The sequence below is a fragment of the Leucopleurus acutus genome (assembly GCF_964270905.1).
Source record: "Leucopleurus acutus genome assembly, chromosome: 18".
Classification (NCBI taxonomy): Eukaryota; Metazoa; Chordata; class Mammalia; order Artiodactyla; family Delphinidae; genus Leucopleurus; species Leucopleurus acutus.
The window spans coordinates 64,697,377-64,723,120 of record NC_139160.1 but is presented as its reverse complement, the minus strand read 5'-3'; the positions used below and the strand labels follow the sequence as shown (position 1 = coordinate 64,723,120).

The 25,744-nt window shown below is 41.2% G+C and overlaps 1 protein-coding gene across 1 annotated transcript in view; it reads right to left on the bottom strand.

Moving 5' to 3' along the window:
• Window positions 1-13,370, bottom strand: part of DNAJC3 (DnaJ heat shock protein family (Hsp40) member C3) — an 83,430-nt gene extending 70,060 nt beyond the window's left edge. The window contains exon 1 of the mRNA XM_082859489.1: window positions 13,172-13,370. Within this exon, the coding sequence (XP_082715615.1) occupies window positions 13,172-13,253 (82 nt within the window). The 5' untranslated portion in view covers window positions 13,254-13,370. The remainder of the gene's footprint in view (window positions 1-13,171) is intronic.
• Window positions 13,371-25,744: the final 12,374 nt, after the last annotated feature.

Here is a 25,744-nt window from a genome sequence, read left to right as displayed (position 1 = left end):
AAGAGCAGGAGTCCAGGAAGACACCCAGAGCGACTATTTGAGCAACTGCCTGCTATTTCAGTCATCAAAAGCTAGTGAATTCCTGATTTCATCGAATGGAGCAAAAAGCCACATGAAATGCACTTTACCTTACTATTTACCCTACTAAACAAAGCAGCTTGCTTTTCCTCTTCCTGGTCTGCAGTTTCTGTATAGTGTTTTATTACCTTGGCTGCCTGTTGGAGCCCTCTGTACAACAGAGGAAGGGAAAAAGGGAGAGGGGGAAGAAGGAAACTTTAACTGGTGGTCTCAAAAATTTGGAGCCCTAAAACTATAATTTAGAGATAAAATGCACCCCTTTGTTCACAGCAGCACTATTCACAACAGCCAAGACATGGAAACAATCTACTGAATGTCCATCAAAAGATGAATGGATAAAGATGTGGTACAGATATACAATGGAATACTACTCTGCCATAAAAATGAATGAGATAATGCCATTTGCAGCAACATGGATGGACCTAGAGACTATCATACTAAGTGAAGTCAGTCAGAAAAAGACAAATACCATATGATATCACTTATATGTGGAATCTAAAATATGACACAAATGAACTTATCTACAAAGCAGAAATAGTCACAGACACAGAAAACAGACTTGTGGTTGCCAATGGGGAAAAGGGGGTGGGGAAGGAATGGATTGGGAGTTTGGGATTAGCAGATGCAAACTATTATATATAGAATGGATAAATAAAAAGGTCCTACTGTATAGCATAGGGAACTATATTCAATATCCTGTGATAAACCCTAAAAGAATATGAAAAAGAATGTATGTGTGTGTGTATATATATATATATATGTATAACTGAATCACTGTGCTGTACAGCAGAAATTAACACATTTTAAGTCAACTGTACTTCAATAAAATTAATTTAAAACAAAAAACTCAGGGTCCTGCACAGCCCTATTTGTTTAGGGCAACAATGTGAAAATATCTAACCTATTTAAGAGCGTGTGGGTAAAATTTGGAGAATCAGTTGGGGGATTTCAGTGGGCTGGGAAAGTACTGTTATTTTTCCCACTTAAAATGAAGATATAGGCTCCAGCCCTGTGAAAATTCACTATGCAATATAGATTTAGAAACTGATTATATTCAGAATGTGAGGGTCACCTGTTTCCACCTATTCCGTACCATATCCAAAAATATAACCTACTTTTCATAACGAAGATTATGGAAATTAATGTTTCACTTAACAAATGTTACTGAAATCTATATGTAAGGCTGTGGCCATAACAGTAATGAATAAGGCAGCCTCTCCCAAAACAGCACCAAGGAGAACCCAGCAGCCTTTAGCTTTATGAGGACCCCCTAGATGGCAGGTAATCATGGACTCTGGAGAGAGAGGCTACTTGCCAGCATTACATTGGAGTCTCTGCCACATACTGAAGTATTTACAGAATACATAATGTGAAGAACGGGACTGACGTCAAAATCATCTTGGAGAGGAGGATGAAAATATAGATGAAATAGGAGCGACCTGGTGTTGGTAATTTTTGAAGCTGGGTGACAGACGGTATACAGTGGTAAATGATACTATTTTCTCTACTTTGGTACATTTTTAAGATTTTTCCAAAAACAAATTTTTTTTTAATTTAAATCCTTTCAGTGAGGAAACACTGGCTGATAAAAACTACCCCTTACATTAAAAAATATTTTTTTTGAAGAAAGTAGTCCATGGGGACTAGAGTAAGACAGTCACCTAAGCACATGAGCCTACCTCCCAACATGCTCAAATTCTAGAAATGACAGAATTCACTTAAAAAGATAAATGCATAACCTTGCTGGAAAAAAATTTTTTTAAAGAAGAAGAGGGCCACCTAAAATACAGAAATTTGGGGAAAATTCTCAAAACATAAAAAGGACAGGATTAGATTGGTGGGCAAAATCATATCCAAAGACCCTCTCAGGGGAAATGTACCATGGAGGCGGCTGCAGTTCTCTGAGGGATCCAAACTCTGATACAAGGAAAAGGAAGGGGCCCTGGGGCTTTCTCAGCCTCCAGACAGGCAATCGGCCTTCTCCCACAATCAGAATTCAAAGATTAGCAATGAGCAATTCTGAAAAACAAAGCTAATCATAAAATCAATCCATAAGAAACTAACACCAAATGAGAAAATTAAGGAACCAAACTTAGTGGAGCAAAAAAAAAAAAAAATTCTAAAAATGAATACAATTGACATTCTTACAGATCCACAGGATGCCACACACATTAAAAAACAGACCAAAGGTCTATGCACTGACTAATCTAGCAGTAGGAATGCAGTAGAGAAAAAGCTGGATAAACAAGATCATTTCTGCCAGAGGCAAGGAAGAGGAGGACTTAATATAGTCAAATAAGTCCTCCCTGAGAAGATGTTTGAGTTAAAGCATAAAAGGCGGGAGAGCAGTCCTGAATGACAAGAAGCCTCCAGCATGCCAGAATATGACCAGGCAAGGAGCAGAAAATAAGCTCAAAGCCAAGCTCAACTCTAAGGAATCAAAAGGAGGCTCCCAGCATGTTAAGAAGGATAGAGGATTCAGGCAATACAGATCACACTGGGCCTTGCAGGCTCTGGTAAGAAATCTGGGTTTTATTCTAAGAGCAAAGGGAAGTCATTAGATAGCTTTTTAGCAAGGAACTGACTATCTGATTTACATTTTAAAAAGATCACTTTGCCTGCGGTGTGGAAAACAGATTAGAGGCGGGAAAGAATGGAAAGGACTGTGGTGGTGTGAACCAAGGATAGCAAGTTTCATTACAGTAAATATACTCAGATTTCATTTATGCTTTAAAAAGAAGATAATAGTATGTATTTCTGTACTGTTTAATTTTTTCTAGTAAGAATGTATTCATGCGCTTAAAAAGAAAGTAAACTGAGGAATGTGTTTTGTTAACAATGTACTGATTAAATAATCACTTGCAATTGAAAACTTTTAGAGAGTATTTGTTAAAACTAGAGACATATTTTATAATTAAGCAGGCTAATAAGTCAGGAAAGAAGAGCAAAATAACCCTGCCTTAAACGTTTTCGTTAAACTGTAGTTCAAAGATATAGCATTATAATCAGACACTGCAGGGAATACAGATGATACAGGCTCTAAAATTTTAAAGTCCTTATCTTTCATAAATACTAAAATATTTATGAATGAAATGATGTCATGTGAAATGTTCCAAAATAATCCACAGGTATAGATGAAATAAGACTGCTCATGGGTTGAAAATTGTTAAAGCTGGGAGATTAGTACTTGGGGATTCATGATACCATTCCCCACCTTTGTAAATGTAGAACGTTTCACAAAATAAGGTTTTACTTTAAATCTTTTTAAGAGATAGAGGTGGGGAAATTAAAACAATTAAAGATAGTTCATTTTGATCTTCTAAAGGTAAATTCTAATATAAACTCTACACCCATAAACATTTACAGTTCCTAGTGTAAAATATAAAGGATTGTGCATCACTTATGCAGAAACATGTGTGCAGAAACCATGTTAAAATGATACTAGAGAATGAACTAGGGATTGAAATAAGAATGGTGAAAATGCTGTGTGTGGGCTATGGAAGGATCCAGCCTGTTACAGTAAGAACAATTAATTACTAGGGCAAGTTGATGGGTTTATCTATGTGCTCTCAACATGTCGGGGGAAAGGACGTAGTCTTCAAATTAGCAAGAAGATTTCAAACATCTCCCATTTATATTTTCTCAAAAGGGAAGATCAGATCAATGTACTGAATAGAAGATTCCAGATTGCTTGAGGAGGTAAGAAATATGGATATGAGATAAACCATTAGTCACAGTACTTTCCTTATCCAGTCATGAAAATGTCTAACAGGAAAGATGTAACACAGAAAAGAAATTAAGAACCTACTATATAGTGGATACTTTCAGTATATTTATTTCACTTAATTTTCACAACAAACGTAGAAAGTAAACATCTTTCATACTTTTATAACTGAGGAATCTGAGGCTCAAAGAAGTTACCCAACCTGCCTGAAGACTCACAGTAACTGTCACAATAAGATTCAATTCCAAAGCCTAGCTTTCTTTGCAGCACAGCTCAGGAAACTTTTCCCCATATAAACCAGGCTAAGCTTTCTTTCCACAGCTACTAAGCCTTGTATGCTTCACTCACCGAACCCATCATTTAATGTAACATTTTAGCCACAATCCTTTCCAACCTCACAAGCGGAGCCTGAAGTCTAGTGGGAACCAAGAACATATTTGTGAAGTTCCCTGAAGTACTTTGTCCAGATGCCCCCAGCCAGACATCCTTCACGGAGAGCCACAGCGGTGTCCTGCTTCAACAGGGCTTGACAGAGCTTGGGTCAAACCGTCGCTGCAACACCTCCCCACAGCACCCTGGAGGCCCCTCCTCAGCCACCTGCCACCATGACCGAGGCCCCCTCGCGGGTGTGCCGGAGCGACCACCAGGACTCGGAGGCCCCCATCAACCACCAGACTGGAGCTCTAGGCCTCCTCCGTCTACCTGGCCGTGTCTTGCTGCTTTGACCCCGATGGTGGGGCTGTGAAGGACACTGCCTAATATTTTCTTCAGCAGTGTCATGAGGAGAGAGAATACGCTGAGAAACTGATGAAGCTGCAGAACCAATGAGGTGGCCGAATCCCAAACTCTTCAGGATACCAAGAAACAAACCCATGACGACTGAGCAAGCTGGCTGAATGCAACAGAACATGCGTTACACTTGGAAAACAGTGTGACTCAGTCCCTACTGGAACGGCACAAACTGTTCACTGACAAATGATACCCACCTGTGTGATTTCACTGAGACTCACTACCTGAATGAGCAGATGAAATCCGAAGAACTGGGTGACCATAACACCAGCTTGCACAAACGGGGGCCCACGAATCTGGCATGGCAAAGTATCTCTCTTACGAGCACACATTGGGAGACAGGGACACTGAGAGCTGAGCCTCAGGCTGGCTTCCCATGGCCACAGGGTCACTTTCCTGGTCACCAAGGCAGTGCATGCAAGTTGGGGTCACCTTTACCTCTTCTATAAGTTGCACCAAAACATCCATCTACATTCTTTCATTTGTACTATTCCTTCAAATAAAGTAATGTGGTATCCCTCCAAAAAGTTATGTATACTGTCACCCCAAAGGTTGAGCTCCTCTCCAAACTAACTTTCTCTTGCCTTCTATGATTAAAAGAGGTATCCAGCATTTCTCTGTGCCTTTTAAATAAAACTCAGATCTCTATTATGTTATAATTTTACCCAATATAATTTCTATTTAATGATGTGATAAGTAAATACCACTTCCTCTACAAAAATTTCAATCATCCAGGGAGAATTACTATTCCTCCAGTGCATCTTGGTCACTTTTCCATAACAGAACTTGCCATAGTGTACGTGGCGGTTGTGTAGGCCGCCTTCTTCCCGAAAGAGATGGTGTGCTTCCTAACCGGGATCTTCTCTCACCTTCCTCCAAATCCAGCCCCCATGCTACTGCAAGAGCAATCCTCCCAAGATGCACTCCTAGTAACAATTCTGCAGTATTTTCAGGTCGCTGGCTAGATTCAACCTCAGTCCCTTCAGATCTAAAGGCAAACAAGACCCTTCTTGATCAGGTCCCTTGATGTGGGTCCAGCCTTATCACCCCTCACTCCTTCAACTCTTAATTTATACTCCAATAACATAATGAACTGGCTGAACTTTCCTGAACATACTAGTTCTTATGCTGCATCCCTTTAAACTTGCTATGCCATGAAAAGGCCTCCCCCACTTGCCTACCTGGAAAACTCCCACTCCTCTATCAGGATTCTGCCCTCAAATGCTGGTTCCTTTGTGAAACTTTCCCTAACTACCTCAGTGAGAAGGTGGGAAAAGTTCCTCCTATGCTCCTGCTATACTGTGCATCCCTCCACTCACAAGTACATGACTTCACTTTGCAATACCCCAGTCTCAATAAGCTGACCTTCACAGTTTGCCTGCCTCTCACAACCCCCACAGTCCCAAACCTGATCGAAAGCAAGTCGGAGAGAATGAACGGTCTTTTCTTCTTTTTATCACCTAGTTCAGTACCTTGCACAAAGCGGACACTCAATATTTATTGAATGAATGTAACTAAATTCCTTCTTAAATGTATAATTCATCAGAATAATAGAAGCTATGTAATAACAATTAAAAAATCAAACTGATACTACTACCAAAGACTCATAAAGACACTAATATGTTTCTTTAAAAATTGCAAATGTGGCTGTTTTTGCAATATCTCAACTGTGTTATTTTGAGCCATGGATAATTTTTTATTCCATTGCCACATCCCGGGAGACAGTGACAATGAAAGCAGTCTCCTAATTCTGAGAGATGAGGCAACCAAACATCCTGCCATCTCCTGAACAGAATTAAACAGTAAGTTTCTCCATAGACAAGTATCAACCAAAGGTCAGCAAAATATACAGGAAAGACAGGAAAAAAGGTGGAGTAGCTAACTCTTTCACTGAAGTTAGTATTAGAATCTGTCATATTTTAGAGAGCAAAATATAAAGAATTTTAAGAAACATAAAGTTGAGGGGTTAAAAGTATGATGTGCTGGGCTTCCCTGGTGGCGCAGTGGTTGAGAGTCCGCCTGCCGATGCAGGGGACGCGGGTTCGTGCCCCGGTCCGGGAGGATCCCACGTGCCGCGGAGCGGCTGGGCCCGTGAGTCATGGCCGCTGAGCCTGCGCGTCCGGAGCCTGTGCTCCACAGCGGGAGAGGCCACAACAGTGAGAGGCCCGCGTACTGAAAAAAAAAAAAAAAAAAAAAAAGTATGATGTGCTGAGAGTCACAATCAAGACTGGAGCAACCAGACTGAAAAAGGCAAGAACAAAAGGTCAGAGATGCTCAGGCTCAAGCCAAGGCCAGGTGGCAGAACAGAAGCAAGTTTAGGGTGGTTGTTCAGGTTGGAGCACTTAGAATGTCAGGGAGGAGGAGAACCTTAAGATCATTCTAAAAAGGTACACAAGGGGAAAAAAAAGTACTGTCTGTAAAAGGTCCTATCTAAATCCAAGATCAAAGCAAGATGGGGCAGAGTCTGAAAAAAGTCTCATGACAGAAACACAGGAAACTGGAATCTGGCCACAGAAAGAGCAAGAAGTTCATTATCTTCACAATTCCACAGTCAGTGAGGACCAATGATGAAACAGTTTTAATAAAAATACACTGAGCTGGAAACCCTAGACCTTGTAAGCATCTCTTTCCAATTACTCTAACCTAAAAAGTGTTTTAGTGTACAAAGCCAAACTGAAAGGAAGAGAAGGCTGAGTAGTTATGTAGCAAGTACATATGAACAATGCCTGCATGAAATCTTCCTGGGTAAACTAGGAAAATAACATCTATTGTAACCAAGTTTGCTCGATTTCAATGGACATTAGTCTTTGTTTCAATTAACTATGGAGGCATAAATGTTGTGATGGGACTCCTTGTTCAAGGAATTTCAACTTGGAAAATAAGTGTGCAATGGTCCTTACCCAAAAAAAAAAAAAGTTAAAGCAGTCAACCTCACTCATCCATTCTAAAAATATTTATTGCACATCTACTTCACGTCAACATGTTTTAGGTATAGAGACAAGAGTGTTTTCCATAAAGCTTATATTCTAGAGGAACAGACAGACAAGAAATACAAATGAGGTAGTTCAAGACAATATTAAGTTTTATGAAGAAAATACAAAAAGGTAAAGGGAGAGTATTAACTGACCTAGAGCGTGCTTCTTACATAATACATCAGGACTGAAACATGAATGCTCATTTGGCTGTTCTCTGAAATCTTCAGAGTATAGGAAAAACAGGAATAAAGACGCTTAGTCAAAAAATGAGCTTGGCATTTGGAAGTAAAGTTGATGTGGTAGGAGCCTAGCGATGGAGAAGATTAAAATGAAAAGAGATATAAGTAAATAGGAGTCATATAAGTCAGGCTTTGCCGTATTAGTGGAGTATTAGGTTGAGAAGAGAACAGAAAACGAGAATATAGCAGTAGAGACTCCCAACCACTCTTTAAAGTTCTGCTATCAAAACTTTGGAAACACTATAGTGGAAATACTACAGCATGTTGAAGTGCTGATGTCAATGACCCAGAAGAGGAAGAAAATGATGATACAGGAGAAAAACAATAACTGTAGAAGCAATATTTTCAGAAGGCAAGAGGAAATGGAATCCAGGGCATAAGTATAGGAATTGGGTTTTGCCAGGAATAGAGATGCTTTATCCATTAATATAAGAAAATTAGCAGAATGGGTAGAGATGCAAGTAGGCTAGTAAATTCAGAGGTAGAAAAAAGAGGAAATTGCCCTGTGATGGCTTTCATTTTCCCAATAAAGATAAGGTCTAAAAGAATGAGGTAACAGAAGAAAGAAAAGGAGGGTTTAAATTGGAGATTTAAGGAAAGAGGAAGAGGTTTGAGACACTGATTTTCAATAGACATACTAGGGAATTGTAGGAATGTTAGCAGTACTGAGTGTGCATGTGAAATAGAGATTATATGCTTAAAATGAGACCAGTCAGCAAGGTTATCTTCATTTTTCTCCATCCATGTTCAGCTGTGAGGTTTGACAAACAAGTTGGCCAAGTTGGATTTAATCAGTTCAAATTTTGCCAGGTGAGTAAAACAAAAGAGCACAGGGGCAAGAAAATTAAAGGATGTTTTCAGTGGAGTGACTACAAGATGGACCGCAAAATCTACACTGAGAAAGTAGGGAAGAGGACATGGATGCTTCACAAAGCATGTTTTATATCCCCAAGCAGTCTGTAAACTCAAAGGCAAAAACCAAGAGTTCTATACTACATACACCTCACCAAAGAACACTACAGTGAAGCCTCTGCTAACCGATTAAATGAGTCTTCTCCATAGTCCAGAACTCCATATAACATAAACTCATCTGATTTTTTAAACTTATCAAAAAATTTTTTTAAAAAGCAGCATTCCGAAGATCTTGAAAAATCGATTTATGGTTGACATGATGTTTTTGCTCTTAAGAGCAGGTGATTGGGTTCCCATGATTATTTCCATAGAAACAAAGATTAATAGCTGGACAATAACCAAAGGAACACTATGGCAATAGAAATTAAATTAATTAACTTCATATGGGAAAGTAAAGCCTAATTACTACAGGGCACCCATCTCAGAACAACTCCCCCTGTCCCACAGAATCTAATCAACTGCATTTCTGGGCACTTTGCAATGCTAACTAGTCAAGTGAATTGGGACTTGGACACTATTGCTAACTATACCCTATATCATTAAATGAATCTAAAATAATTCTAGAAGCAATCTGATCATCTGCTAAAATATTTAGTTTATAAGAATCTCCCCTTATCCTCAGGGAATACATTCCAAGACTCCCAGTGGATACCAAAACCACAGACAGTACCGAACCCTATATATACACTATGTTTTTTCCTATACATACACACCTATGATAAAGTTTGATTTATAAATTAAACACAGTAAGAGATTGACAACAATAATAAAATAGAACAATTGTAACAATACACTGTAATAAAAGATGTGAATGTGGTCCCCTCTTCTCAAAATATCTTACTGGACAAATATAATGCCTTTTCCATCTTAACTAAGCACTTAACACACACTGTGGCCGCACCCTTTGCAGTCTGAGTTGCGACAGCCAAGCTAGCACAAATTTCTTTTTCCTTTTTCACAGTTTTACGGATAGAAGATTCGTTCTTACTGTGGATATCAGCAACCTCAGCATACAATTTTTTTTCTTTCCTTACTAAGTCAAGGGCTTCCACTTTTTCACTTAAAGGAAGCATTTTACGGCTTCTCTTTGGCATATCCAAATTTCCGAATTGTCAGCATCACTAGGCTTGCATTTTGGGGCCATTATTAAGTAAAATAAGGGTTACCTGAACACAAGCCCTGAGATACCGCTGATAATCCAGATAGCTACTAAGTGACTAACAGGCAGGATACATGGGACAAAGGGATGATTCATGACCTAAGTGAGACAGCGTGAGATTTCATCATGCTACTCAGAAAAGTTCGCAATTTAAAACTTATGAATTGTTTATTTCTGGAATTTCCCATTTAATATTTTCGGACCACGGTTGACCACAAGTAACTGAAACCAAGAAAAGCGAAACCACAGATAAGGGGGGACTACTGTATATAAATTACTGAAAGTCCTTTGTTTTCGCTACTTTATTCTTTTCATATTTAAATAATGTCAAGAAAATCCTAGAGAACACAAAACATACTTTTAGTAAGTTAGATTCACATAAGTATCACCATCTTTTGTACTCAGGAGATTTCTAACTATTCTTTTCCCAATGTCCAAAATATATGGTTTAGTCAGATCAGTTCAGTGAAATAAAGAAAAATTGAGTCCTGAAAGAATGTTAAGGAAGAAAAAGAGATAAAAGAAGGTTTGGTTCCCAGGTTGTGTTCCTACTTAAATCACCAAATAGAACACACCATTAGCAGAGAATTAAAATAGCTTCCTTATCTGTAATATGAGAATACTAAAGTAGATACTTATACTAAAGTTTTCTTTCTGCTCCAAAAATTCTATTCCCAAACTAGTGCTTTGGACTTCCCCCTTTCAAAGGCCTTTTTGAAAAGGGATGCTGAAAGATTTAACCTTTCAATTCATGAGCCTATCACATATTTTCTTCCTCTGAATTACATTAACAGAAAAGCCTAGAAAAAAAAAAGATGAATATTTTAAATCAGAAAAAAATAGGCCAGCTAAGCTAATTATTGGCGACAGTCTCCAACATATGCAAGGTCTTGTTTCTCACTCACTCTTCGCACACCCATTCTCATTTATTTCTTCTCTCCCCAAGCCTTAAGCCTAACAGTGGGATCACACAGTCCTGAATGACTCCAGAGGACATTTAGGTTAGAGAACCCAGAGGCAGAACTTATTTGGGAAAACAGGAGCTAACCATTTGCTAATGCAAGTCAGAGGTTCTTTCTTATCTTTATATCCCCATCACCAAATAAAATAATAGATATATAATAACAGATACCTAAGTTAACTCCGCTATATAATTTATTACATCAGTGATTCTCACCAGTGATTTCTTTTTAGAAATGCAAAATTTCAGGTCCTACCTGTACTTACTGAATCAAAAATTTGGGGAGTAAGTTTCAGCACTCTGTTTAAAAAGCTCTCCAGGTGATGCACACTCAAGCTTGAGAACCGCTGTATTAAACATGTCAGGAAATCACCTTCCTGTTCATTATTGCTGGTGGCAAGCAAAGAAACAAACAAAAATGCTGATTTTTCTCAGCTGCCACCACTTACAAATGCTTGGGCCCACATTATGCTGTCAACCACTTAACTTCTGTTTCCAGCCCACACACAAGATGAACTTTAGAGTCAAATAACTTGAGTTAAACTTATGGCTCTTAGAGTTAACAGCTATGTGACCTTATCCAAGTTAATTAAACTCTTGGAGCCTCAGTTCCCTCATCTGTAAAGCAGAAATAACATCACATACCTCCATGAATAAGATACAGCTTACAGAAAGGTGTCCAGGACAGTGCCTGGCACACAGCAGACCTTCAATAAATGTAAGATCTTCTTCCTTTCTTCCCTACCACCTGTACCAAGTCCCTGCTGCTTTACACAGACAACACCCTAAAGAAGACAGCACTTTAGCACCCCTCTGAGAAACGTTACCAATGCCCCCCATACCGAAAAGCTCTCTGGCGAGGTTTTTCTTCTGGAAAATACCACAGGAGAGACATGAAGTGTTATGAGTCCTACAGAATCATATACAGAACAGCGATTCTAAAAAGGTGGTCTACAAGCTAGTGGAAAAAGCAAATCATTCAAAAGTGTGTACCTGTGTAACTTAAAAAATAATTGACGTTAAGCACAATATAGGCAACTTTCTCTTAAGTGGCCATAATTAATTAATGACAACTGGGGATTAACGCTAAACTTCACCGGGCAGGAGGTGTTAACATCAGAAAACGCAAAAGAACTGGAATACATGACCTATATTAAAGTGGTCCAGGCATTCCAATTTCACTGTCAAATTCTTTGTCCCAATGTTATCACACTATATATCTTGCTTTTGGGTTCCAAAAAATATATGGTCTCCAGGGGAACCCCTCCTCCAAAAGAAAACCACTGCCATAAATGACACCTAAAAATTGGAGAGTATTACTCCTTTTTGTAAGTTTATAATTTTGAGGGGATTTTACCATAAACAATTCCCAACTTCAGCTCCGCACTCCCTCTAATATTAAGTCCAATATTAAAATGTTTAATTTGACTACTAGCCTATTCATGGGGACGAAAATAGGTCAGTGCACGTGGTATGTCATTATACTCGAATATTTCGCAGGGTAACCAAGTTAGCAGCGTCAGTTCAATGAGCGCTTGCAGGTTTCACTCGTACTCCTCAAGTTGACAACTAAGACGGGACAGCCCTCTATGTTTGCTGTTCTGTTAGAGTAGCCAACATTCCCAACTGTAGGACCGTAGGGAAGCTGAAGCATTCGTATCTTCTTACGGGGGCATTTTTCCAGAGAACTCGTAATACGAAAGCTGAACCAACAACAGGCTGCAAAGCCACAAACTTAGTGCCCTGCCCGCCGGGAGCCTGAATGCCTGCACCGGCTACGTAACGACTGCAACCTAACAACTTCTAGACACAAGACAGCAGAGCGGGGTGACGGTTACTCACTTTTAACATTCAACACTGTCCCTCTCACCTTACTCAGCAGGACATCCTCCCCACCGCCAACCCCCGGAACCCCTTGGGCCACCTTTACCGCCTCCTCCCAGCACCACTGCCCTAGAGTCCCCGGGCGCCAAGCGAGGGTCCCGAGCGAGGCCGGGAGCCGACGGCTGCCCGGGTCTCCGCGTCCCAGGACGCCCCAGAAGCCGCTGCCCGGTGCCCCGCTTCCCCCCGACCCCATTAGCCCCACTCCTCACTCCAAATCCGCTGTCCCGGCCCCGCGGCCCGCCGGTCCCGCACATCTTCCCCAGACAAACCCGGAACCGGGAGCCGGCCCCCGCCCAGGGGCGGGCTTAGGCCCAAGCCAGGCCACGGAGTCCCCGGCTCCCGCACCACCGCCCGGGCCGCCCCGAAACTCGTGCCGGGACGGAGGCGGGGAAGCGCTGCGAGGCCAGGCCCGGGAGCCCGCTCCTCCGGCCGGGGCAGGACACGACTCACCTTCGTACTGTAGGTCCACCAGAACCAGCAGGAAGGGGAACACCGAGCCCAGCCGGCTGGTCACAGAGCAGGGGGCCACCATGTCCGAGGGCGCGGGCGCTGAGGAGGAGCAAAGGTGCGGGGCCCACCAGCCCCCGCCGGCGCTCACGCTGCAGCTGCGCCCACCCGCCGTCCGCTCTTGCTCGGGCCTAAGGCAGCTGGCGCCCCGCGGAAGAAGGCAGCGGTAGGCGGGGCCCGGGCGGGGCTACGCCCCGAGCGCCGCCGCCGCCCAATCACCTTCTTCCTGGCCACTTTCCTACTGGGTTCGCCGGGGTCGTGGTTCGCGCTGATAGGCTGTAGGGGCCGCTGCCCCCGCCCCTTCTCTGATAGGATAACGTGGAAGCACGAGACAAGACTGCGTCCGCCTGCGGTAGAGCTGTCAAGAGCTCCAAATCGCTGCGGCGGGCCGGAGGGAGGCGGCCGGGCAGCTGTGTGGCAGCCGCCGAGTCCGCATGCGCAGGCCGCGGAAGCCTTTTTGGGCCGGTCCCCGCGCGCTGGGTCGGCGAGGAGGAGGATGTCAGCAATCCGAGGGTTTCCAGTGTGCTGTTTGGGGAAACGTGAATCCGCCGCTTCCGCAGTGAGAAGCCAAACCTGGCCCCAGGAAGTCTGCGGGGGTGGATCGGGGAACAGGACAAGTGGCAGAGCCTCCCTCTGAGAGTCTCGGAACCTACACGGACCGCCCTGAAGAGCGGTGGCGAAACGATCAGGAGAAGCTCGGGCTCAGTAAAGTAGGGTGAGCCGATGGAGCCGGGAGCATGTCAGGACAACCAGGTACATTAGGGACCTAAGGGAGGTAAGTGAGAATGGCATGGAAGATTGGGACCCATTCCCTGACTGTCCAGTGGACCAGCGTGTCCAGAAAAAGAGCAATTCTGGAAGATTCTGTGCAGAAGAAACCAGGGAAGCACAGCAGCTAAGAGAGCAAAGGGCTCTTGAGAGTGCAGCCAACGTCAACTATAAGGAAAAAAAGAGAGACGTGTTAGGGCGGATCTTGTATCTTGTGCTCAACAGAGGAAACTCAACAAGGTAAAATTCAAGTTACACAATTTGGCATTAAACTTGTTCACCGCCACTTCCTCCGGCGTCCTCAACACAACGCACACTATGCACCAGTGATGTTTCACATGGGATGAAACAGTAATGCCTTTCTGTGTTAAGCGCTGTCAAGTGCAAACTTATTACTTTACCAGTGAGTATGCATTTGCTATCTTGGTGCTACTGCACACTTTAGAACTCATGAATGATAAATGGCACAGTGAATTCGTTATTTCCTAAAAATACACTCAGGAGGGTAAAAGCTTTCTAAGCTTTTATTCCAGAGGGAACTAAGCAAAGGAAATGGTTTGGAGAAAGGGAAAACAAACAAAAAACTGAGTCCCTTAGTAGTTGTGGTGGAAAGCAGTGTAACATAATGTGAAGAGCAGAGGATTCAGATCCAAGAAATGTAGTTCCCCACCACAGTTGTTATCTAGGTTATCTTCATCTGTAAAGTGGGTATGATACTGATGGCCTCAAAGGTTTGTTTTGAGGTTTCATGAAGTGGGTAAAAATGCTTGTAAATTATAAAGTATTATACAAATGTTACTTATCCTTCTAACAAGAGCAAATCATGAGACTCCTCTTTGGATTTTTTTTTTTTTTTTTTTGGTTTGTCCTTTTCCTTATCGACTATCACAAGGTGGTGTTAGTGAAAAAACAGCAATGATTTCAGTGTCTACAAGTAGTGAAGACATCATCCAGATGAGGTAACGTTGCCAAGGCAGCCAACATTGCTGATCAAAATGGAGAAAGTACTGTAAACAAATAATACTACACCATGAATTATCACCAGAATGCTGCCTGTGATTCTGGTCCTAAGGAAGAAGCAGTGCTAAAGAAGTTCTGAGGATGGAAATTAAAAATGATTAACGAGAGGACAGACCTTGTGCTATAGATAATAAAAATAACAAGGGCCTTCATTGTTGAGTGATTTTGGAAATTCATTGATCAAATTGCATAGCCATGAATCCTAAAGTCTTAAAACTAGGATTTACAAAGTATCTCTTGAAAGAGATAATTTTACAACAAAGAAGGAAACATTTTAAACAGCAATAAGTGTACAGTGCTAAAATTATCCTTATATGTATAAAATGCTTAGGAATGTTTTCTCCAATGTTCATCTGGGCATAGTTTTCACCTGATCACTCTTGCCAATAAAACCAAAGTAATCCAGTGATTGTAGAGAAAATTATAAATATTGTTTGCATTTATCAACATTTATGCAGTCCTTTTTATTTATTTATTTTTAAAATATTTTATGTATGTATGTATTTGTTTATTTGGCTGCACCGGGTCTTAGTTGCAGCACACGGGATCTTTAGTTGTGGCATGTGTGTGAGATCTACTTCCCTGGCCAGGGATCAAAGCCAGGCCCCCTGCATTGGGAGCGCAGAGTCTTAGCCACTGGACCACCAGGGAAGTCCTGCAGTCCTTTTAAAATTAAGCATAAACACCATACTGTAATTGATAGAACCTATTCATTATGATAGTAAAAGACAAAATAATGGTAGAATATTTAAATTGCACTATATGCAAAAACAGCAATATTATATAATTTATAATATATAAAAATATATTGATCTAAGTTTATTGACCAGAAAAATAATTTTGGTAGAGAGTAGTGGACAGATCTAGAACACATTTTTTGGAGGAAAGGAGATCAGATTTGCTGATGGATTAGCTCTGGGGAGAAGTAAATGTTCAAAAGCAAATATGATATTTATAACATCTTTTTGCACCACATTAAAAACAAAATAGGCAACATTATAAAGAACATAATGAATGCTGAAGTATACATCCTTCTGCATTTATCTTTATGAACTTGTGCTTTCATTTCTATAAAAGGGATTTCTAAAAGTGGGATTGCTTTGTCAAAGAATGTGTACACTTAAAAATTTAAGATGAGGACGACGTCCCTGGCGGTCCAGTGGTTAAGACTCTGTGCTTCCACTGAAGGGGGCACGGTTGGATCCCTGATCAGGGAACTAAGATCCCCCCATGCCGTGCTATGCAGTCAAAAAATTAAAAATAAATAAATAAATAAAAATTTAAGATGATTGTCAGATTATTTTCCCTAAAAGTCAGGGTAATTTGTATTCCTAACAACTATTTATCTCCTCACATACTCACCATCACTAGATATAACTGATTTTCATAGTTCTTGACAAGCTGATGGTAAAAAATCTCCCTTCTAAGTCAAGTTTACTACTTGATTGCAGGGATTTGGGAGATCTGATCAAACTTTGGTGTTCTCATGTAAAAATTTGGCTTTAAAACCATGTCCTGTCTTCTGTCTGCTTGTCCACCCATTTATGTTAGTAGGCTTCTGGCCACATCAGTCTCTGCTTCCTTCATCACATCATTTTCTCTTGCTTTTGACCTTCTTCTGTCTTGTAAGGATCTTTGTAATTAATTATTTAGGGCCCACTTGGATAATCCAGGATATTCTCTCCCTGCAAGATCCTCAATTTAGTCACATCTGCAAAATCCCTTTTGCCATAAAAGAGAACATTGTTGGGGGATCAGAATGTCGATATCTTCAGCGGGAACACTATTCAGCTTAACATGGTACTCCCCCCACTTCAGGAGATAGACCTTAAGTCCCCTCTCCCTTGAATGTGGGCTGGACTTAATGACTAACTTTTAAAGACTAGAGTGTGGAAAGCGGAGAGTGGAGTAACTTTACAGTGGAGAAACTGGCAAACACTTCCTTGGCCAAGTGGTCAAGGTAAACATTACCAATATTAAGTTATATTGATCCCATATAACCCCCTGATATGAGGTCATGAGAAGGACACTTCACTTCTGTGATGTTCTTTCCATTCTATAGTCTAAATATGAAAAAAAATCACATAAACCAAAATTGAGGGACAGTCTATAAAATACCTGATCAGTACTCCTCAAAACTTAACAGACCAGAGGAAACTAAGGAGACATGATGACTGACAGGTCTGTCTTAAACCACATCCAGAAATAGAAAATGGATGTTACTGGGAAAACTACTGAAGTCCAGATAAAGTCTCAAGTTTAGTTAATAGTAATGGGCCATTATTAACTTTCTTAGTTTTGACAAATGTACAGTGATGTATGTAAGATGTTGGCAATAGGAGAATAAATAAGGAGTGTTTAGGACTGCTCTGTAGTATTCTTCCAGCTTTACTCTAAAATTATTTCAAAAATAAAAGTTTACTTAATTGTAAAGGGCCTGAGTATTTTTAAATCAACTGTAATGAGTTTTTCTGCATCTGAACTTCCTTTTCCTTGAAGAAGAAAGAGAATTAGTACTTTACAGAAATAGTTTCTTAGTTGTCTGAAACCAGCTCCTCTCTTTTCTTTCCTGTTTTTCCTCTTTTCCCTTCACTTGGGAAATTGTTGATTACTTGATTTAAAATCTGTTATGTTCACACTCTAGGAATATTCTAGTCCAGATAATCAAAATATCTATAAGAAAAAGTTCATTAACTCTACTTTTTGTTTTTAAAATATGAACAAGTACATGTAAATGATAGCCTGTGTTAAAATAATTATTAGATAAATTTTTGAAGCATAACTTAAAGATTCTTTAACATTGGTCCTGGAATACAAGGTTTTAAATTGTTTTGTTTCGTTTTGTTTTTTGCCGTACCCAGGCCTCTCACTGTTGTGGCCTCTCCCGTTGCAGAGCACAGGCTCCAGACACGCAGGCTCAGCGGCCATGGCTCACGGGCCCAGCCACTCCGCGGCACGTGGGATCTTCCCGGACCAGGGCACAAACCCGTGTCCCCTGCATCGGCAGGCGGACTCTCAACCACTGCGCCACCAGGGAAGCCCTAAATTGTATTTTTAAAGGTTCATGTACTATTTCTGATAAATAGGTGAATCTTTGGACAATTGGGATGAGTCAATATTGATTTAAAGACAGCTCTATGTCCATCCTCATTGTTCACTGCAGCATTATTTACAACAGTCAAGACATGGAAACAACCTAAGTGTCCATCAGCAGATGAATGGATAAAGAAAATGTGGTATGTATATACACACACAATCGACTAGTATTCATCTATGAAAAAGAAGGAAATCCTGCCATTTGAGACAACATGAATGGACCCTGAGGTCATTATGTTAAGTGAAATATCAGACAGAAAAAGACAAATACTACATGATCTCACTTATATATGGAATCTAAAAAACCAAACTCATAGATACAAAGAACAGGGAATTCCCTAGTGGTCCAGTGGTTAGGACTCCTCAATTCCACTGCTGGGGGCCCAGGTTCAATCCCTGTTCAGGAACTAAGATCCCGCAAGCCACGTGGTATGGCCGAAAAAAAAAAAGACCAAAGAACAAACTAGTGGCTGCCAGAGATGTGGGAAGGGGAGGGTTGCGAAACAGGTGAAGGTGGTCAAAAGGTACAAACTTCCAGTTATGAGATAAATAAGTCCTGGGGATGTAATGTACAGCATGGTGACTATAGTTAACAACACTGTATTGTATATTTGAAAGCTGCTAAGAGAGTAGATCTTAAAAGTTCTCATTATAAAGAAGAAAATTGTAAATATATGTGGTGATGAAAGTTAACTAAACTTACTGTGGTAATTATTTTGCAACATACACATATACCAAATCATTATGTTGAGCACCTAAAACTAATACAATGCTATATGTCAAATTATATCTCAATAAAAAAAGAGACAGGGGCTTCCCTGGTGGCGCAGTGGTTGAGAGTCCGCCTGCCGATGCAGGGGACACGGGTTCGTGCCCCGACCCGGGAGGATCCCACATGCCGCGGAGCGGCTGGGCCCGTGAGCCATGGCCGCTGAGCCTGCGCGTCCGGAGCCTGTGCTCCACAACGGGAGAGGCCACAACAGTGAGAGGCCCACGTACCACAAAAAAAAAAAAAAAAAAAAAAAAGAGAGACAGGGACTTCCCTGGTGGCGCAGTGGTTAAGAATCCACCTGCCAACGCAGGGGACACGTGTTCAAGCCCCGGTCCGTGAAGATCCCACATGCCGCAGAGCAACTAAGCCCACGAGCCACAGCTACTGAGCCTGCGCTCTAGAGACCAAGAGCCACAACTACTGAAGCCCGCGCACCTAGAGTCCGTGCTCCGCAACAAGAGAAGCCACCGCAATGAGAAGCCCGTGCACCACAATGAAGAGTAGTCCCCACTTGCCACAATGAGAGAAAGCCCATGCACAGCAACAAAGACCCAATGCAGTCAAAAAATAAATAAATGAATAAAATTTTTTTTTAAAACGCCAACCAAAAAGTACTGAGCTAGGTTATCAGGTATGATGCATTAAAAAAAAAAAAGAGAGCTCTATGTCTCCTCCAGATTTTATTTTTAAATATTTATTTATTTATTTGGCTGCACCAGGTCTTAGTTGCAGCATACGGGATCTTTTTCAGTTGTGGCATGTGGGCTCTTAGTTGCAGCATGCGGGATCTAGTTCCCTGACCAGGGATTGAACCTGGGCCCCCTGCATTGGGAGTGTGGAGTCAACCACTGGACCACCAGGGAAGTCCCTGTCTTCTCGAGATTTTACTACAATATTATATTTTATATACAATGGGTAAACTCTTCAAAATTTAAACCTTCTAAATTTCTAAGTTAACTAAATGAAATCATAATAACCAGTCTTGAAAAAGATTTCTTAAGAAATTTCAATAACATAAATCATAAGGGCTTAGTCCTTATTTTCCAGATTCTTACATCTAAATCCAAATATATAAATAATTGCATTAAATTTAAACGTTATAAACACAGTAATTAAAAGAGTGTCAAAATGGATACTAAAAAAAGTAACATGAATCAACTATAAACGGTCTACAACAAAGGTAAAACTTCACACTGTGGTCAATTAATTTCAACAAGGATGCCAAGACAGTTTAATGGAAAAAATATAGTCACTCCAACAAATGGTGTTGGGACAACTGGATATCTACGTGCAAAAGAGTTAAATTGGACCCTTTCCTTAGACCATATACAAAGAATAACTCAAATTACATACACCTAAATGTAAAATCTAAAGCTGTAAAACTCTTACAAGAAAACAGGAGTAAATCTTCATAATCTTGGGTTGAATAAAACCTTCTTAAATACAACACCAAAAGCACAAGCACAGAGGAAAAATTAGATAAAGCGAATTCCATGAAAATTTAGAAATTTTGTGCTTCAAAGGACACCATCAAGAAAATGAAGACAATGCACAGAATTGGAGATTCATTGCAAATCATATTTGGTAAGGGACTTTATCCAGAATATATAAAGAACTCTTAGAACTCAGGAATAAAAAGACAACCCAATTTTAAAAATGGGCAAAGGATCTGAATAGGCATTTTTTCCAAAGAAGATATAAAAATGACCAATAAGTACACGGTTAGCCACTAGGGAAATGCAAATCAGCATGACAACTTCATACCCACTAGGATGGCTGTAATAGAGATGAGCATTAGCAAGAGTTGGTGAGGGTATGGAAAAATGGGAGCACTCACATATTGCTATAGGGAATGTAAAATGGGACAGCCACTTTTAGAAGAGTTAGACATCAAAATGTTAAACACAGAGTTACCATGTGACCCAGCAATTCCACTCCTGGGTATATAGTTTAGGGAAATGAAAACATGTTCACACAAAACGTTGTATACAAACATTCCTAGCTATTATATGTTCATAATAGTCAAAACGTGGAAACAGTCCAGGTGTCCAACAAGAGAATGGGCAAACTGTACTAAAAATCATAAAATACTATTTGGCTATAAAAAAGGAATGAAGTATTGATGTATGCTGCAACCTGGATTAACCTTGAAAAAGATTATGCTAAGTGAAGGAAGCTGGTCACAAAAGGCCACAAATTGTATGCTTCCATGTATGTGAAATGCCCAGGATAGGTAATTCCATACAGGCAGACAAATGAGTGGTAGCCTGGGGCTTGGCGTAAGTATGAATACTAATGGGTATAGGGTTTCTTCTTGGGATGATGAAATTCTAAAATTAGGTAGTGGTAAAGTTTGCACATATCTGTGAATATACCAAAAGCCACTGAGTTACAGGCTTTCAATGGGTGAATCTTATCTCACGTGAATTATCACTTTAAAAAAAATTTTAGGGACTTCCCTGGTGGCACAGTGGTTAAGAATCCGCCTGCCAATGCAGGGGACATGGGTGTGAATCCTAGTCTGGGAAGATCCCACATGCTGCAGAGCAACTAAGCCCGTGCGCCACAACTACTGAGCCTGTGCTCTAGAGCCCGCGAGCCACAACTACTTAAGCCCGCACGCCCAGAGCCCATGCTCCGCAACAAGAGAAGCCCGCGCACCACAACAAAGAGTAGCCCCCGCTCGCCACAACTAGAAAAAGTCTGTATTCAGCAACGAAGACCCAACGCAGCCTAAAATAAATAAATGAATTTTTAAAAATTACATTCGATGCTTAAAAAAATATTTTTCAAGTAAAGGAATGGAAACACATTTATCATGCAGACAGTAATCAAAAGAAAGCTGGAGTAGGTACCTAAAATAATCAAACCTATAGAAACGGAAGGTAGAATAGTGGTTGCCAAGGACATGGGGGAGGAAGAAGTGGGGAGTTGTCCAAGAGGTATAGAGTTTCAGTTTTACATGATGAAAAAGTTCTAGAGATCTGTTGCACAACAATGTGAATATACTTGACACTACTGAACTACACACTTAAAAAATGGTTAAGATGGTAAATTTTTTACCACAATTTAAAACTTTTTTTTAGATCTCAGCACAGCTGCAGAAAAACACATCTAGAAAAAGAAAGAAAGCTGGAGTGACCAATTACATTAGTATCAAAGTAGAATTCAAAGCAAAGAAAGAAAAATTATAAGGGATAAAATGGGACATTACAAAATGATGAAAGGAAAATAGATAACTGAGAACCTGCTGTATAGCACAGGGAACTCCACTCAGCGCTCTGTGGTGACCTAAATGGGAAGGAAATCCAAAACAAAGGGGAAATATGTATGCGTATAGCTGATTCACTTTGCTGTACAGCAGAAACTAACACAACATTGCAAAGCAAATATACTCCAATTTTTTTAAAAAAAGTCATGAAGGGATCGAGTCACCAAGAAGACATAACAATTCTACATGAAATACTCCTAACAACAGAGCTTCAAAATATATAAGCAAAAACTAGCAGAACTGAAAGGAGAAAGAGACATTCACAATTTTAGTTGGAAAGGTCAATACTCTGAGTAATACATAGAATGAGTAGACAAAATCAGAAAGGAGGGCTTCCCTGGTGGCGCAGCGGTTGAGAGTCCGCCTGCCGATGCAGGGGACGCGGGTTCGTGCCCCGGTCCGGGAGGATCCCACATGCCGCGGAGCGGCTGGGCCCGTGAGCCATGGCCGCTGAGCCTGCGCGTCTGGAGCCTGTGCTCCGCGGCAGGAGAGGCCACTGCAGTGAGAGGCCCGCGTACCGCAAAAAAAAAAAAAAAAAAAAATCCGAAGGGAAAAATCAGTACACAAACTGACCATCAGGCAACTCAATTTAACTGACATTTATAGAACACCTCACCCAATACACTTTAAGTGCACATGAAACATTCACCAAGATAGGTCATAAAACAAACCTTAACCAATTTAAAAGAATTGAAATTATAAAAGAATTAGAAGAAGTTAAATTACATAAGGTATGTTCTGTGATCCACGATACAATTAACCTGGAAATCAGTTAACAGAAAAGTAGTAGGAAAATCTCCAAATACTTGGAAACAACACACTTTTAAGTACTCCACGGGTCAAAAAGGAAGTCTCAAGGGATACTAGAAAATATTTTGACTCAAAGAAGAATGAAAATACAACATACCAAACTTTCTGGGTAACAGGTAAAGCACACAAGGTCCAGCACAGGTCCTGTACAGCTTTCTACGTGTAGTGAGCAACGTATCCACGCTGTGGTAACTTGCCATAGCATACTAGGTCTTGCGTTTGCCCAGGGATGGAAAGAAAGACCTTGAATCCAGACGTGACGTGTTATTTACATCTCCATTGGCTACAGCTAGTGACATGACTCCATATAACTTGAAAGGGATGCCGAAGTTTGTTGGGGCACCCAGCTAATCAATGAGTCCTAGTATATCCATTACGTGAGCAGGACTAACAAGGTTACATGGACCAGGGCAGCAATGGCAAAGGTGGAAGCAAGTGGTAGGATTTGGAATATATTTTGCAGGAAGAGCCCTGATAGATGTTGGGGTGTAAGAAGGGGGGAAGGCAGGAAGGAGGCCTAATTTATGAAAACGAGTAAGTCACTTTAGGAGCCCGACAGAGGAAACAGCAAGGGCAAAGGCTTTGAAGTGGAAACAATCTTATGGTGTTTTAGGAATAGAATGTTGAAATGTAATAAACTTAGGGGACAGTAGTATGACATGAGGTCAGGAGGCAGGCAGGAACCAGATCATAGAGTGCCATTTAGGCTGTTAAGGGAGTTTCTTATCTTATTCCATTGTAGATAGGAAGTCACTGGAGGATTTTAAACAAAGGGCTGACATTATTAGATTTAGATTTAAGAGCAATCATGCCAGCTCCTGTATGAACAAAAAGATCTTAGAGGGATAAGCTGTGAGCCAGGTAGGAGGCTGTTGCTGTAGGCCAGGTGAAAGATGACGGTAGCTTGAACTATGGTAACAAGAGATGGAGATGGAGAGAAGCAAACAAATTTGGCATGTATTTTGGTGGTAATAAATGGGATAGATCGGAGTAGGACCAAGTGAGTAATCAGGTTACCTTCATTCAGTTAATTACTGCTTTACTGCAATACCAAAGTATAGCCAAAATATTTTTGATAGCTATTTAGTCTCTGGAAAGACCAACTGGCAATCAGATGCAAACTGTTCACTTGTTGAACCTCTGTTTACAAATTCATAGCAATTATGTGGAAACTAAAACGAGAAAACAAGCAAACAAAAGAACCTTGCTGGAGCCTAAGCAAAGATAAGTATTTCCATGGACTAGAAACACCACAAAATCATGTGTAAGCAGAGGCCAGGGGAATGCTAGCCACTGTTTTTGATCTACGAAGGGACCAAAAGTAATCCAGAGATAGTCTCCTTGTTCTCCTGGGTGCTTGACACCACCAGCAGCAGCTCTGTTACAGCTGCTTGTTTACATGGAATTGTAGAAACCTACAAATGGGGAATCAAGCTGCTCCTGGCTGGCTCTGCAATTTCAGTCTGGAACTGCCAGTATAGGACGGAGTAAGCATAGAGAAAGAAAAAGGGACACACAAGGAAGCAAACAAACAAAACCTGACTTTTCCAAATGGAACTGCAAACTACAACTGCAAAACATATCAAGAATTCTAATGCTAAAAAAGACAGGCAACAAATCAACTGAAATTGAACTCACTTAAGAGGAAGTTAATTGAATAGACTAAGGAGGCTTACAGACATACATAAAGAAATCACATCCATACTTACAAGAAAGAATGGAGGACTTCCCTGGTGGTGCAGTGATTAAGAATCCACCTGCCAACGCAGGGGACACGGGTTCAATCCCTGGTTTAGAAAGATCCCACATGCCTCGGTGCAACTAAGCCCATGCGCCACAATTACTGAAGCCTGCGTTCTGGAGCCTGTGAGCCACAACTACTTAAGCCTGTAGGCCTAGAGCCCGTGCTCCGCAAAGAGAAGCCACCGCAATGAGAAGCCTGCACACTGCAATGAAGAGTAGCCCCCGCTCGCTGCAGCTAGAGAAAGCCTGCGCTCAGCAATGAAGACCAAACGTAGCCCAAAAAATAAATTAATAAAAAAAAGAATGGAATAAAAATGGCATAAATGGAACAGGTGGTTGTAAAAAGTAATTGTATTAATTGCCTAGGGCTGCCATAATAAATTACCACACACTGGGTGGTTTTATTACGAACCAGGTTGGTTTGCCCACTCACAGAAAGCCAAAACGCTGACACTACTAGGTGTGCCACAAATAATGCATTTGTTCGCAAGCAACCAAGCGAGGAGAGAGAGAACGAGTCTCAGACCTGCCTCCCCAAAGGCAAGGAGCTGAGGTATTTTGGGGATAAAGAAGTAGAGTGGTCAGAGGCACGGGGATCGTAGGGAAAGGTGATTGGAAATAAGAAAAAGGTAAGGTAATCATCGTTTTGCACAGGTGTAACTAAGCTACAGGCTTCTTCACTGGGACGCATTTTCAGAAAATGGCGGCGTGTGCATGTTCTGAGGGTGGAGTTTTAGGCCCTGTGACGTCAAAAGTTCACCTAGCAGGGACTTCCCTGGTGGCGCTGTGGTTAAGAATCTGCCTGCCAATGCAGGGGACACGGGTTCGAGCCCTGGTCGGGGAAGATCCCACATGCCGCAGAGCAACTAAGCGCATGTGCCACAACTACTGAGCCTGCGCTCTAGAGCCCCCCGAGCCACAACTACTGAGCCCACGTGCCACAACTATTGAAGCCTGAGCACCTAGAGCCCGTGCTCCCCAACAAGAGAAGCCACAGCAATGAGAAGCCCGCGCACCACAACAAAGAGCAGCCCCC